Raw genomic sequence first — 12100 nt, 5'->3', positions numbered from 1 at the left:
TGGGGAGCAGAGACAGGTTGGGGAGCAAGGACAGGTTGGGGAGCAGGGACAGGTTGGATGGAGAGCAGGGACAGGTTGGAGAGCAGGGACAGGTTGGAGAGCAGGGACAGGTTTGGGATCAGGGTTAGGCTGGAGATCAGGGACAGGTTGGAGAGCAGGGGCAGGTTGGAGAGCAGGGACAGGTTGGAGAGCAGGGGCAGGTTGGAGAGCAGGGACAGGTTGGGGATCAGGGTTAGGCTGGAGAGCAGGGACATCTTCTTTGCTGGAAGAGCCATCAGAGACTGGCACAGGCTGCCCAGGGAGGTGGTGGAGTCCCCATGCTTGGAGGGGTTCAAGAAATATGTAGCCATGGCACTTGGGGCCATGGTTTGGTGGCCATGGAGGTGTTGGGTTGGACTGGATGATCTTAAGATCACTTCTCCACATCCCAGCTAAACCTCTGCTATTAAAATCCCTGCCCTTAGCCTTCCCCTAGCATGGAATGAGTTGAGTTGAAAGGGACCTTCAGAGACACCTCCACTAGCCCAGGTCACTCAAGGCCTCATCCAAGCTGGCCTTGAACATCTTCCAGGGAGGTTGTGGAGCACAGAAGGGAGGTTGTGGAGCACAGAAGCACCCAATGGGATCAAAGATCCCATTGGGTGCTTCTGTGCTCCACAACCTCCCTGGGAAACCTGTGCCAGTCTCTCCCCACCCTCAACCTGTGCCAGTCTCTCACCACCCTCAACCTGTGCCAGTCTCTCACCACCCTCCCTGCCAACAACTTCTTCCCAACATCCACTTTCAATCTCCCCTCTGCCACTCCAAACCCATTCCTCCTCCTCCTCCTCCTCCTCCTCTCATTCCAAGCCCTTCTCAATAGTCCCTCCCCAGTCCTCCTGGAGCCTCCTTCAGCTCCTGCAAGGCCACTCCAAGGTCTCCTGGGAGCCTTCTCCTCTCCAGGCTGCAGAGCCTCAACTCTCTCAGCCTGTCCTCAGAGCAGAGCTATGAGCATCTTGGTGGCCTCCTCTGGACTGGCTCCAACACTTCCATGTCCTGCTTGTGTTGGGGGCTCCAGAGGTGGACACAGCAAACCAGGCCTGACTTTGCTCACCCTCTGCTGCTGCTCACCTCCGGCAACCCCACAGCCACAGGGGCCAGGTTGTGGCCTCTGGTGGCCTCTGGTGGCCCTTAGTGTCCTGTGTGGATCTGCTCTCTTGGCTGTGCTGCCCAGCTGAGAGATTTGCTTTGCAAGGGGCAGTGGGGAAGAGGGAAATGTTCCCCTCCAGAACTGCACAGAGGACTTCAGGTGGGGGTGAGAGGAGAGCAAAGGGGGCAGAATGCTCTTCCTTGCCCTCTCCAACGTCCACTCTCACCTCTGTATCTCACTGGCTGTTGCTTTGCCATTGACTCCATGGTCCTGGTTGAGATGTCTCCTCAGGGCTATCTTGGCTGGGGAGAACCTGGTGTAGTCAGGTAGGGCCAAGCTGCTCATCTTGTCTGCCTTCTGCCTGCTGCTGTGGTTGGGGGTGCAGGGAACGATGTCCTGGTCCAGGTGAGAGGTTGGGTACTGGGGGGTGTTCTGCTTGGAGGAAGGCCTGCTGAAGCCATGCTGGATTTCATAGGGAGCAGCATGGCCATTGATGGAGAGTTCTGGGCTCATGCCATTGATGTGGGGCATTGGGAACTTGGAGCATTCCAGCTCCAGCTGGAACCTGCCGTGCTCAGGCTCCGGCTCCCGGCTCAGGTGGGGTTTGGTGCGGAGCTGGACCGACAGAGACTCCTCTGAGGGGGTGGTGTAGGACTTGAGCTGCATCAGCTCCTGCTGCCTCTGGCTCTTCTCAAGCTCCACGATGCTGATCTTGGAAGGGAAGAGGACAAGGGTTAAAAGCTACACTTCCCCCAGAGTCATCGAACAGCAGGAAGGGTGGGCAGGAACTTGCAGAGTTCATCCAGTCCAAGCCCCCCCTGCAGCACCCAGGGACAGCAAAAGTTCTGCAGGCCCAAGACCCAGAGCACTTCTTGTCACTGTTGGCTGAATCAGGACAGCAGAGCACCCCTGGAAAGGAGCAGGACCCCCCTTTGCATCAGGTCAGGAGTGCAGAACACAGGAGGTGAGGAGGAAGTTGTTGAGCAGGAGAGTGGTGAGAGCCTGGACTGGGTTGCCCAGGGAGCTGCCTGGCTCCAGCCACCCCAACCCTGGAGGTGTTTCAGGCCAGGCTGGTTGAGGCTGTGGGCAGCCTGCTCTAGGGTAGGGTGTCCCTGGGCATGGCAGGGGAGGGGAGGGGTTGGAACTGGCTGATCTTTGTGGTCCCTTCCCACCCTGACTGATTCTGTGAACACAGATCCCTGCCCCACAGCACTGCCAAGGAACCCATCAGGTTGTGCTGTTTGGGGCCTCTGAGGGACAGCCACATCCTTAGGCTTCAAGTGTGCTAAAATCCTCCCAGATTCATCTTGAGAGGGGTTGGAAAGAAGGAAAAAGAGACAAGCACCAACCCAGCTCAGCCTTCAAGCATCAAAGGCAAACCCTTTCCACTGCCCTACTGCCCAAGAGCTGCCTGCTCCAGGCTGCTGCCTGCTCCAGGCTGCTGCATGCTCCAGGCTGCTGCATGCACCAAGCTGTTGCCTGCTCCAGGCTGCTGCATGCTCCAGGCTGCTGCATGCACCAAGCTGTTGCCTGCTCCAGGCTGCTGCATGCTCCAGGCTGCTGCATGCTCCAAGCTGTTGCCTGCTCCAGGCTGCTGCCTGCTCCAGGCTGCTGCATGCACCAAGCTGTTGCCTGCTCCAGGCTGCTGCATGCACCAAGCTGTTGCCTGCTCCAGGCTGCTGCATGCTCCAGGCTGTTGCCTGCTCCAGGCTGCTGCATGCTCCAGGCTGCTGCATGCTCCAAGCTGTTGCCTGCTCCAGGCTGCTGCCTGCTCCAGGCTGCTGCCTGCTCCAGGCTGCTGCATGCACCAAGCTGTTGCCTGCTCCAGGCTGCTGCCTGCTCCAGGCTGCTGCATGCACCAAGCTGTTGCCTGCTCCAGGCTGCTGCATGCTCCAAGCTGTTGCCTGCTCCAGGCTGCTGCATGCACCAAGCTGTTGCCTGCTCCAGGCTGCTGCATGCATCAAGCTGTTGCCTGCTCCAAGCTGTTGCCTGCTCCAAGCTGCTGCCTGCTCCAAGCTGCTGCCTCCCTCCCAGCCCTCAAGCTGGTAGCTCCAAGCTTTGTTCCTTGCTCTCTACCTGCAGTTCCAAGCAGTGTTTTTGTTTCTCAGAGATCTGATTCTTCAGTGCCTGCTTCTCCTTCAGCAAGTTCTCCAGTGACAGTGTTGACCAGTCCAGCTTCAGCTCCTCACATCTTGCCTTCAACTGCAAAGACATCAAAGACACAGCTCAAAGGCACCTTCCAGACACCTGCAGGTCTGCAACAGATGTGGAACCCACTCAGAAGGGATTAGGTGAGGTCAGCTCCAATCTCCTGCCATGGGCAGGGACATGTCCACCAGCACAGGTTGCTCAGGGTCTCATCCAGCCTGGCCTTGAACATCTCTCCAGGGAGGTTGTGGGGCACAGAAGCACAGAATGTGATCAAAGATCACATTCTGTGCTTCTGTGCCCCACAACCTCCCTGGGCAACCTGTGCCAGCCTCTCACCACCCTCACCTCTACTCTCTATCTCCTCTCTCCCAGCTCACAGCCATTGTCCCTCATCCTGGCACTCCCAGCCCTTGGCACAAGTCCCTCCCCAGCATTCCTGGAACCCCTGAAGCTGCTCTAAGGTCTCCCTGGAGCCTTCTCTTCTCCAGGCTGAACAGTCCCAACTCTCCCAGCCTGTCCCCACAGCCCTCTGAGCATCCTCATGGCCTCCTCTGGACCCTCTCCAGCAGCTCCAGGTCCTTCTTATGCTGGGAACACACTGCAGGTGGGGCCTCAGGAGAGCACAGCAGAAGGGCAGAATCCCTTCCCTCATCCTGCTGGTGACACTGCCCTAGATGCAGCCAAGACAACACTGCCACACTGCCAACTGTTTCTGCCACAAGCAGCTCCTGGCACAGCTGGCAGCTCCTGGCTTGGACAGATTCACTCTGAGATGGGTCAAGAACTGGCAGGAGGTCCAAGCCCAGAGAGTGGTGGTGAATGGTGCCACAGGCAGCTGGCACCAGTGGTGTGCCCCAGAGAGCAGTGCTGGGCACAGTCCTGGTCAATGTCTTTAGTGATGATCTGGAGCAGGGGATTGAGTCCAGCAGCAGTGAGGTTGCAGATGGCACCAAGCTAGGAGCAGCTGTGGAGCTGTGGGAGGGGAGCAGAGCCCTGCAGAGGGACCTGGCCAGGCTGCATGGGTGGGCAGAGGCCAAGGGGATGAGACTGGACAAGGCCAAGGGCAGGTTCTGCACTTTGGCCACAACAACCCCAAGCAGCACTGCAGGCTGGGGACTGAGTGGCTGAGAGCAGGCAGGCACAGAGGGCCCTGGGGGTGGTGGGAGAGAGGAGCTGCAGAGGAGGCAGCAGTGCCCAGGTGGGCAGCAGAGCCAATGGCAGCCTGGGCTGGCTCAGGAGCAGTGTGGGCAGCAGGACAAGGGAGCTGCTTCTGCCCCTGTGCTCAGCACTGCTCAGGACACCCCTGCAGTGCTGTGTCCAGTTCTGGGCTCCTCCATTGCAGAGAGATGTTGAGGTGCTGGAAGGTGTTTGGAGAAGGGCAGCAAGGCTGGGGAGGGGCCTGGAGCACAGCCCTGTGAGGAGAGGCTGAGGGAGCTGGGGGGGTGCAGCCTGCAGCAGAGGAAGCTCAGGGCAGAGCTGATTGCTGCCTGCAGCTGCCTGCAGGGAGGCTGTAGCCAGGTGGGGTTGGGCTCTGCTGCCAGGCAGCCAGGGCCAGAAGAAGGGGCCCCAGGCTGAAGCTGTGGCAGGGCAGGTTGAGGCTGGATGTTGTTAGGAAGCTCCTGGCAGAGAGAGTGATTGGCACTGGAATGGGCTGCCCAGGGAGGTGGTGGAGTGGCTGTGGCTGGAGGTGTTGCAGCCAAGCCTGGCTGGGGCACTGAGTGCCATGGTCTGGTGCCTGGGCTGGGTTGGGCTGTTTGAGCTTGGAGCTCTCTGCCAACCTGCCTGACTCTATGATCCTATGGATCTATGCAGACAGGAGGCTCCACAGCCTCTCTGGGCAGCTGCTCTCCTGGAGCCCCTTCAGGCAGTAGAAAGCTGCTCTAAAGCCAGAGCTGACCAGAGCCAGCTTGGCACCTCAGCACTGTCAGCACCACCTGCATGGCATCCCCCAGCACTGGCACAGAGGAGCAGCTGGAGGAAGCCAGGGGCAGCTCCTCAGCTCCTGCCCTGCACCCTGGCAGCTGGGCAGGAGGGTGGCACCCACCAGCTGCAAGCTCTGGTTCCTGAGTTCGCTGTTGTCCTTCTCCAGCTGCTTGGTCTGCTCCTTCAGCTGCTGGTTGTGAGCAGAGATCTCCTTCTGGGCCTGGATCAGGTCGTTGTAGGTCAGAGCTTTGACTCCCAGCTGGGGGATGAAGAGAGGCAGGAGGGGAAGAGACGACTCAGGGAGGTCCCAGAGGGCTTCCACACCCAGCAGTGACACTGAGCACATCTGCAGCTCCCAGGAGCTCTCCCAGCACTCCCCCAGGCACTTTGGCACTGCTGGAACCCAGGAGGAAGGGCTAAAGAGCTTCACCTCTAGGATGGGCACTGAGCCTTGTGCCAGCCAGAAGGGTGCTGGGGTGGCAGAGGCAGCACAGCTCCTTCTGAGCCTCTGCCCCTGCTCTGGCAACACAGCCTGGAGCTGAGGCCTCTGCAAGGCCACAGGGGCTGGGGGTGTCACCTCCTGCCCAGGGGTACAGGGGGCACACAACCACTCCTGCCCTTGGGGACAGAGGGCACACAACCACTCCTGCCCTTGGGTACAGAGGGCACACAACCACCTCTGCCCTTGGGTACAGAGGGCACACAACCAGCCCTGCCCTTGGGTACAGAGGGCACACAACCACCCCTGCCCTTGGGTACAGAGGGCACACAACCACCTCTGCCCACGGGTACAGAGGGCACACAACCACCTCTGCCCTTGGGTACAGAGGGCACACAACCACTCCTGCCCTTGGGTACAGGGGGGGCACACAACCACCTCTGCCCACGGGTACAGAGGGCACACAACCACCTCTGCCCTTGGGTACAGAGGGCACACAACCACCTCTGCCCTTGGGGACAGAGGGCACACAACCACCTCTGCCCACGGGTACAGAGGGCACACAACCAGCCCTGCCCTTGGAGACAGAGGGCACACAACCACCTCTGCCCACGGGTACAGGGGACACACAACCACCCCTGCCCATGGGTACAGAGGGGACACAACCACCCCTGCCCAGGGGTACAGGGGACACACAACCACCCCTGCCCATGGGTACAGGGGACACACACAACCACCCCTACCCATGCCTTCAGTGGGGCACAAAGCCACTTCCCCCATGAAGACAGAGGGCAGCCAAGGCATGCTGCAGGTGCCAGGCTGTCGGGCAGGGTCAGCCCCAGAGCAGAGGCTGAAGGCCTGAAGCTCCTCTGCTGTTGCAGAGAGATGAGCAGAAGCAGCCCCTCCCCTCCCCTCCCCTCCCCCCCCCAGCAGGGCTACCTCATCGAGCTTCTGCTGGAACAGTCGTTTGATCTCCTCTTTCTGTGCCTGGCAGTGGGTGAACAACTGCTGTGCTGTGCCCAGGAGCTGGGCATTCTTCTCCTGGGGGAGAGCAGAAGAGCAAACCCACTTGGAGCAGCAACTGCAGCAGGGTTCAGCTTGGGGAACGTTGGAGTTGAGTTTGTGGAGGGAGTGAGGAGGGAATCTGAGCTCAGAACACAGAGAACCAAACTCTGCCCCTCTCAGCCTCTCTTTGTGAGGGGGCAAAGCTGAGAAGAGCTTTGAAGCTCTTTTGTCAGCCTGGAGAAGACTCTGGGGGGGGTTTGGTTTAGTAGAAGGTGTCCTTGGGGCCCGTGGCAGGGGGTTGGAAGCAGATGGGCTTTATGGTTGCTTCCAGTTGAAGCCATTCTGTGGTCTCAGAGCTGCTGCCAGGGCCTGAAGGGATCCTGCAGGGAGGCTGCAGAGAGACTTTTGCTGAGGGGCTCTGAGGCAGGCCAAGGGGGAATGGTTTGGAGCTGAGGCAGAGCAGGGGGAGAGTGGAGCTGAGGAAGGAGTTGTGCAGTGTGAGGGTGCTGAGAGCCTGGCCCAGGCTGCCCAGGGAGGCTGTGGCTGCCTCCTTGCCTGGGGATGCTCCAGGCCAGGTTCCAACCCCCCTGCCATGGCCAGAGACACCTCCCACCAGCCCAGGTTGCTCAAGGACTCTCAGGCTTGCTTCACAGCAGAGATGTTCAAGTCCCTTCAGCACCCTCGTGGCTCTCTCCACATCTGGGCAGAGCAGTTTGAGCTCAGCTCTCATTTTGGTGTCTCTAAAAGAAGGGCACAGAGCTGCTGGAGTGAGGCCAGAGGAGGGCACAAGGATGCTCCAAGGGCTGCAGCAGCTCTGCTGTGGGCACAGGCTGAGGGAGCTGGGGGGGTGCAGGCTGCAGAGGAGAAGGCTCCAGGAGCAGCTCAGAGCTGCTGCCAGGGCCTGAAGGGATCCTGCAGGGAGGCTGCAGAGAGACTTCTGCTGAGGGGCTCTGAGGCAGGCCAAGGGGGAATGGTTTGGAGCTGAGGCAGAGCAGGGGGAGAGTGGAGCTGAGGAAGGAGTTGTGCAGTGTGAGGGTGCTGAGAGCCTGGCCCAGGCTGCCCAGGGAGGCTGTGGCTGCCTCCTGCCTGGGGGTGCTCAAGGCCAGGTTGGATGAGGCCTGGAGCAGCCAAGCCGAGGTGAAGCACTCCCGGAGGGCAGGAGCTGAGCTGGGGACTCTCCTCCCTCTGCTGGGGAGAAGGCTGCACAGCAGAGGGAAATCCCAACGCTTCCCAGCTGCAGGCTCTTCACCTTTCCACTTCTGCCAGCCAAGGAGTTGCTCAGCTCAGTCTCTGCCCAGCAGAGCACTCTGAACATCAGCAGCATTAAGGAGGTTTCATGAAGGCTCTGAAGTCAGTGATGCCAGCCTGGGGTGGGGAGACTCTGGCACAGGCTGCCCAGAGAGGCTGTGGCTGCCTCCTCCCTGGAGGTGCTCATGCTTGGATGAGGCCTTGAGTAACCTCCTTGAGAGGTGTCCCATGGCAGGGGGTTGAAGGAGATGAGCTCTGAGCTCTCTTTCAACCTGAACCATTCCTTGAGAGCTGCTGGAGGAGGTTAACCTCCTGCTCCTGTGACCCACCAGAGAGGACAGGCAGCTGCCAGCCCCAAAGTGGGGGGTGCACAGGGCAGAGTTCAGGACAGCAGCTTCCTCCCCAGGGTGTGCCCAGTTTGGTGTTCAACACAAAGAGAGAACCCCAGAAAGGCTGAATGGAGCCTGGGCAGCAGGGGGAGGAGGGCAGATGCCCTTCTGCCAGGCAGACACAGACTGAGGGGGCACTAAACCCCCCCTGGTGCAGCCAGCCAGGCTCAGCACTGCTCTGGAACAACCTCCTCCAAGTGGCCTGCTGCAGCACTGCTGCCAGGAGCACACAGCTCCCCATCTCCAGCACCTGGCCCACACACAGAGGTAAAGGATCTGTGGCCTGGCAGTTTGGGGCTAGAAAGGTGCAGCCCAAACCTACCTTTTCCTGCTCCAGTAACTGTTGCAGATTTGCTTTGTACTGAGGAGTCTTCATGTAGGCCATGAACTGCAGGTACTGGATCTTGAAAGAGTCTGCAAAAGAAAGCAGCAGTTGGCAGGTTTCAAGGTGAGTGCAAAGCTCCACTCCTCTGTGCTCCCCCCTGGCACCTCTCTTCACTCTGCTCTCTCTGGCTCTGTGTGCTCTGGAAGTCAGAGCAAGTCCCTCCCCAGGGAGCCCCCTTCAGGTCCTGGCAGGCCCCAAGAAGGTCCCCTGGGAGCCTCCTCTGCTCCAGCCTGCACAGCCCCAACTCTTTCAGGCTGTGCTCACAGCAGAGCTGCTGCAGCCTCTCAGCATCCTCCTGGCCCTGCTCTGGACACTCTCCAGCATCTCCACAGCCCTCTTGGCCCAGGGGCTCCAGAGCTGGATGCAGCACTCCAGGTGGGGTCTCAGCAGAGCACAGCAGAGGGGCAGAATCCCCTCCCTGGCCCTGCTGGCCACACTGCTGCTGCTGCAGCCCAGGCTCTGCTTGGCTCTCTGGGCTGCAGGTGCACACTGCTGGCTCCTGCTGAGCTTCTCCTCCAGCAGCACCCCCAAGTGCCTCTGCTCAGGGCTGCTCTGCAGCCTGGCACTGCCCAGCCTGGATTGGTGCTTGGCATTGCCTCGCCCCAGCTGCAGGACCTTGCCCTTGGTCTTGTTGCACCTCCTGAGCTTGGCTTGTGCCCACCTCTGCAGCCTGCCCAGCTCCCTCTGGCTGGATCCTGCCCTCCAGCCTGGCTGCTGCAGCACACAGCTTGAACCTGACTGACTTTGCTCCAAGCTTTGCAGAGCAAACAGAATGGAGCTGCCCAGGGCAGCAGAAAGGCTTCACTTGGAGTTCCTCCTGCCTTGCCAGTTCCATTTCCAGCTCTTCTGCGTTCCTGCTCCTATCCCTTAGTGCTCAAATGAGAGCTGAAAGGATGCCAAAAACTAAACACAGGAGACAAGACAGCAGCAAGAGAGGGGGGGAAGGGGAAGGGGAAGGGGAAGGGGGAGGGGGAGGGGAGAGGGGGAGGGGGAGGGGAGGGGGAGGGGGAGGGGAAGGGGGAGGGGGAGGGGGAGGGGGAGGGGAGGGGAGGGGAGGGGAGGGGAGGGGAGGGGAGGGGAGGGGAGGGGAGGGGAGGGGAGGGGAGGGGAGGGGAGGGGAGGGGAGGGGAGGGGAGGGGAGGGGAGGGGAGGGGAGGGAAGGGAAGGGAAGGGAAGGGAAGGGAAGGGAAGGGAAGGGAAGGGAAGGGAAGGGAAGGGAAGGGAAGGGAAGGGAAGGAAGGGAAGGGAAGGGAAGGGAAGGGAAGGGAAGGGAAGGGAAGGGAAGGGAAGGGAAGGGAAGGGAAGGGAAGGGAAGGGAAGGGAAGGGAAGGGAAGGGAAGGGAAGGGAAGGGAAGGGAAGGGAAGGGAAGGGAAGGGAAGGGAAGGGAAGGGAAGGGAAGGGAAGGGAAGGGAAGGAAGGGAAGGGAAGGGAAGGGAAGGGAAGGGAAGGGAAGGGAAGGAAGGGAAGGGAAGGCAAGGCAAGGCAAGGCAAGGCAACGGCAAGGCAAGGCAAGGCAAGGCAAGGCAAGGCAAGGCAAGGCAAGGCAAGGCAAGGCAAGGCAAGGCAAGGCAAGGCAAGGCAAGGCAGGGGAAGGCAGGGGAAGGCAGAGGAAGTGGAAGGGGAAGGGAAGGAGCTCTCTCGCTCTGCAGCTCAGGAACAGCTTTCCCCTGGGGCTGAGCCTCAGCAGCCCTTTGATGTGCTGAGACCCAGGTGACAGGGAGGGACAGGAGAGCCTTACCTAGCAGCTTCTGTAGTGCAGGAGGGGTGGGTGTCACCAGCAGCTGGTTGGATGAATGCCGTTGCACTTTAGGAGGTAGTTGGTAGAAGGGGCTGTGAGGTGACTTGTAGGCATCTGCAGGGGCACACAGACAACCTTCAGGCTCTGCAGTGGGCTCCTGAGGAGCACAGCAGCTCCACCCGTGGAAAGCATCTCCTCATGTCCTGCCTGAGAGCTCAGCTACAGCAGCAAAGCCTCTACAAGGACAGCTGCAGCCTCCCCTTGCAGCAGCACCAGCACAGACCAGCCCCAGCTCAGCCCCAGCTGCTGGCCCAGCACCTGCAGACAGCTTCAATCCCCACCAAGGGCAGCTCTGCTCTGGGGGCAGGGCAGAGGGCATCAACAAACCCAAGCTAAACCCAGCAGCAGAGGCAGAGTGACCTCCAAGGACAGAGTCAGGGAACTGTTTGGCTTGGAGGAGACTTCTAAGGTCATCCAGGCCAACACCTCCATGGCCACCAAACCATGGCCCCAAGTGCCATGGCCACAGCTTCCTTCAGGCCCTCCAGGGGCTGGGCACTCCACCACCTCCCTGGGCAGCCTGGGCCAGTCCCTGACCATTCCTGCAGCATAGAAATTGTTCCACACCTCCAACCTACCCCTCCCCTGGCACAATTTCAGGTCACTTCCTCTCACCTGAGATTAGGGAGCAGAGCCCAACCCCCAGCTGGCCTCAGCCCCCCCTCAAGGAGCTGCAGAGAGCAATGAGGTCTCCCTCAGCCTCCTCTCCTCCACACTGCACACCCTCAGCTGCTCCACCCCAGCCCTGTTCTCCAGACCCTTCCCCAGCTTCCCTGCCCTTCTCTGGACCTCCTCCAGCTCCTCAATGTCCTTCTTGGGAGTGAGGAGCCCAAACCTGACCCCAGCACTCAAGGTGTGGCCTCCCCAGCGCTGAGCACAGGGAGACAATCCCTGCCCTGCTCCTGCTGCCCACACTTTGTGGATCCAGGCCAGGATGCTGGTGGCTTTCTTGGCCACCTGGGCACAAGGAGGTGATGCCCTGGCTTTAATGCTCCTCTAACTCCTTGGCTTGGGCTTTGTTGCTGCTGCTTTGTGGGCCTGGTTATGGAACCCAAACCCAGCAGCCAAGGCATGGCCGCACAGGGGGGGGACAACCACTGCAGGCCATAGTAGACCCTCAGAGGCTGATGTGGCAGGGAGCATCTTCTCCCTCTGCCAGCCCTGAGCTCACCCTGAGGAGAGGATGAAGCTGTCTGTGACACAGTCTGAGCATGCAGCAGTTCCAGTGCTGTTTGGTTCTTCTTGGTCTTGCGCTCGGTGCTGGCAGGGTTCATTTTCTTGGGCCTGCCTCTCTTCCTGCCTGCCATCTTCCTCCCCTTCTTGCTCAGCTTCTTCTTCCGTGCTTTGGAGGGGGATGGCTTCTTCACAGCATTTGCTGCAGCCTTTTCTTCTTCAGCACCAGAATCCTAAGGGAAAAACATAAAAACCCAAACCAAAAGGCTTTGAGTTTTATCTGGCTGCAGGTGAAGCTTTGCCTTGGGAGCCAGGATGGATAACCCTGAGCGTTCCAGGATGCCTTGGACCTCCCTTCCCAGTGAAACAAACCTGCTTGGGACAAGGAGCTGTCCCCCTCAGCCTCAAGGAGTTCTCTCTTCAGCCCCAAGGAGCTGCCCCCCTCAGCCCCAAGGAGTT

At 60.1% G+C, this 12100-nt stretch overlaps 1 protein-coding gene across 4 annotated transcripts in view; it reads right to left on the bottom strand.

Annotated features, from left to right (window-relative positions):
- DOT1L (DOT1 like histone lysine methyltransferase) overlaps positions 1-12100 on the bottom strand; it is a 96025-nt gene that overhangs the window by 25021 nt on the left and 58904 nt on the right. For all 4 annotated transcript variants that reach the window (XM_064175098.1, XM_064175101.1, XM_064175100.1 and 1 more), the window contains exons 14-20: positions 11640-11874; positions 10409-10522; positions 8607-8698; positions 6582-6683; positions 5325-5462; positions 3206-3331; positions 1356-1840 (exon numbers count right to left, since the gene is read on the bottom strand). In XM_064175098.1, coding sequence (XP_064031168.1) covers positions 1356-1840; positions 3206-3331; positions 5325-5462; positions 6582-6683; positions 8607-8698; positions 10409-10522; positions 11640-11874 — 1292 coding nt within the window. The remainder of the gene's footprint in view (positions 1-1355; positions 1841-3205; positions 3332-5324; positions 5463-6581; positions 6684-8606; positions 8699-10408; positions 10523-11639; positions 11875-12100) is intronic.

Source organism: Pogoniulus pusillus, chromosome 41 (assembly GCF_015220805.1).
Source record: "Pogoniulus pusillus isolate bPogPus1 chromosome 41, bPogPus1.pri, whole genome shotgun sequence".
In the NCBI taxonomy this organism is placed as follows: Eukaryota; Metazoa; Chordata; class Aves; order Piciformes; family Lybiidae; genus Pogoniulus; species Pogoniulus pusillus.
Note: the sequence above shows the minus strand (reverse complement) of the source record. Positions and strands in the feature narration are given on the sequence as shown.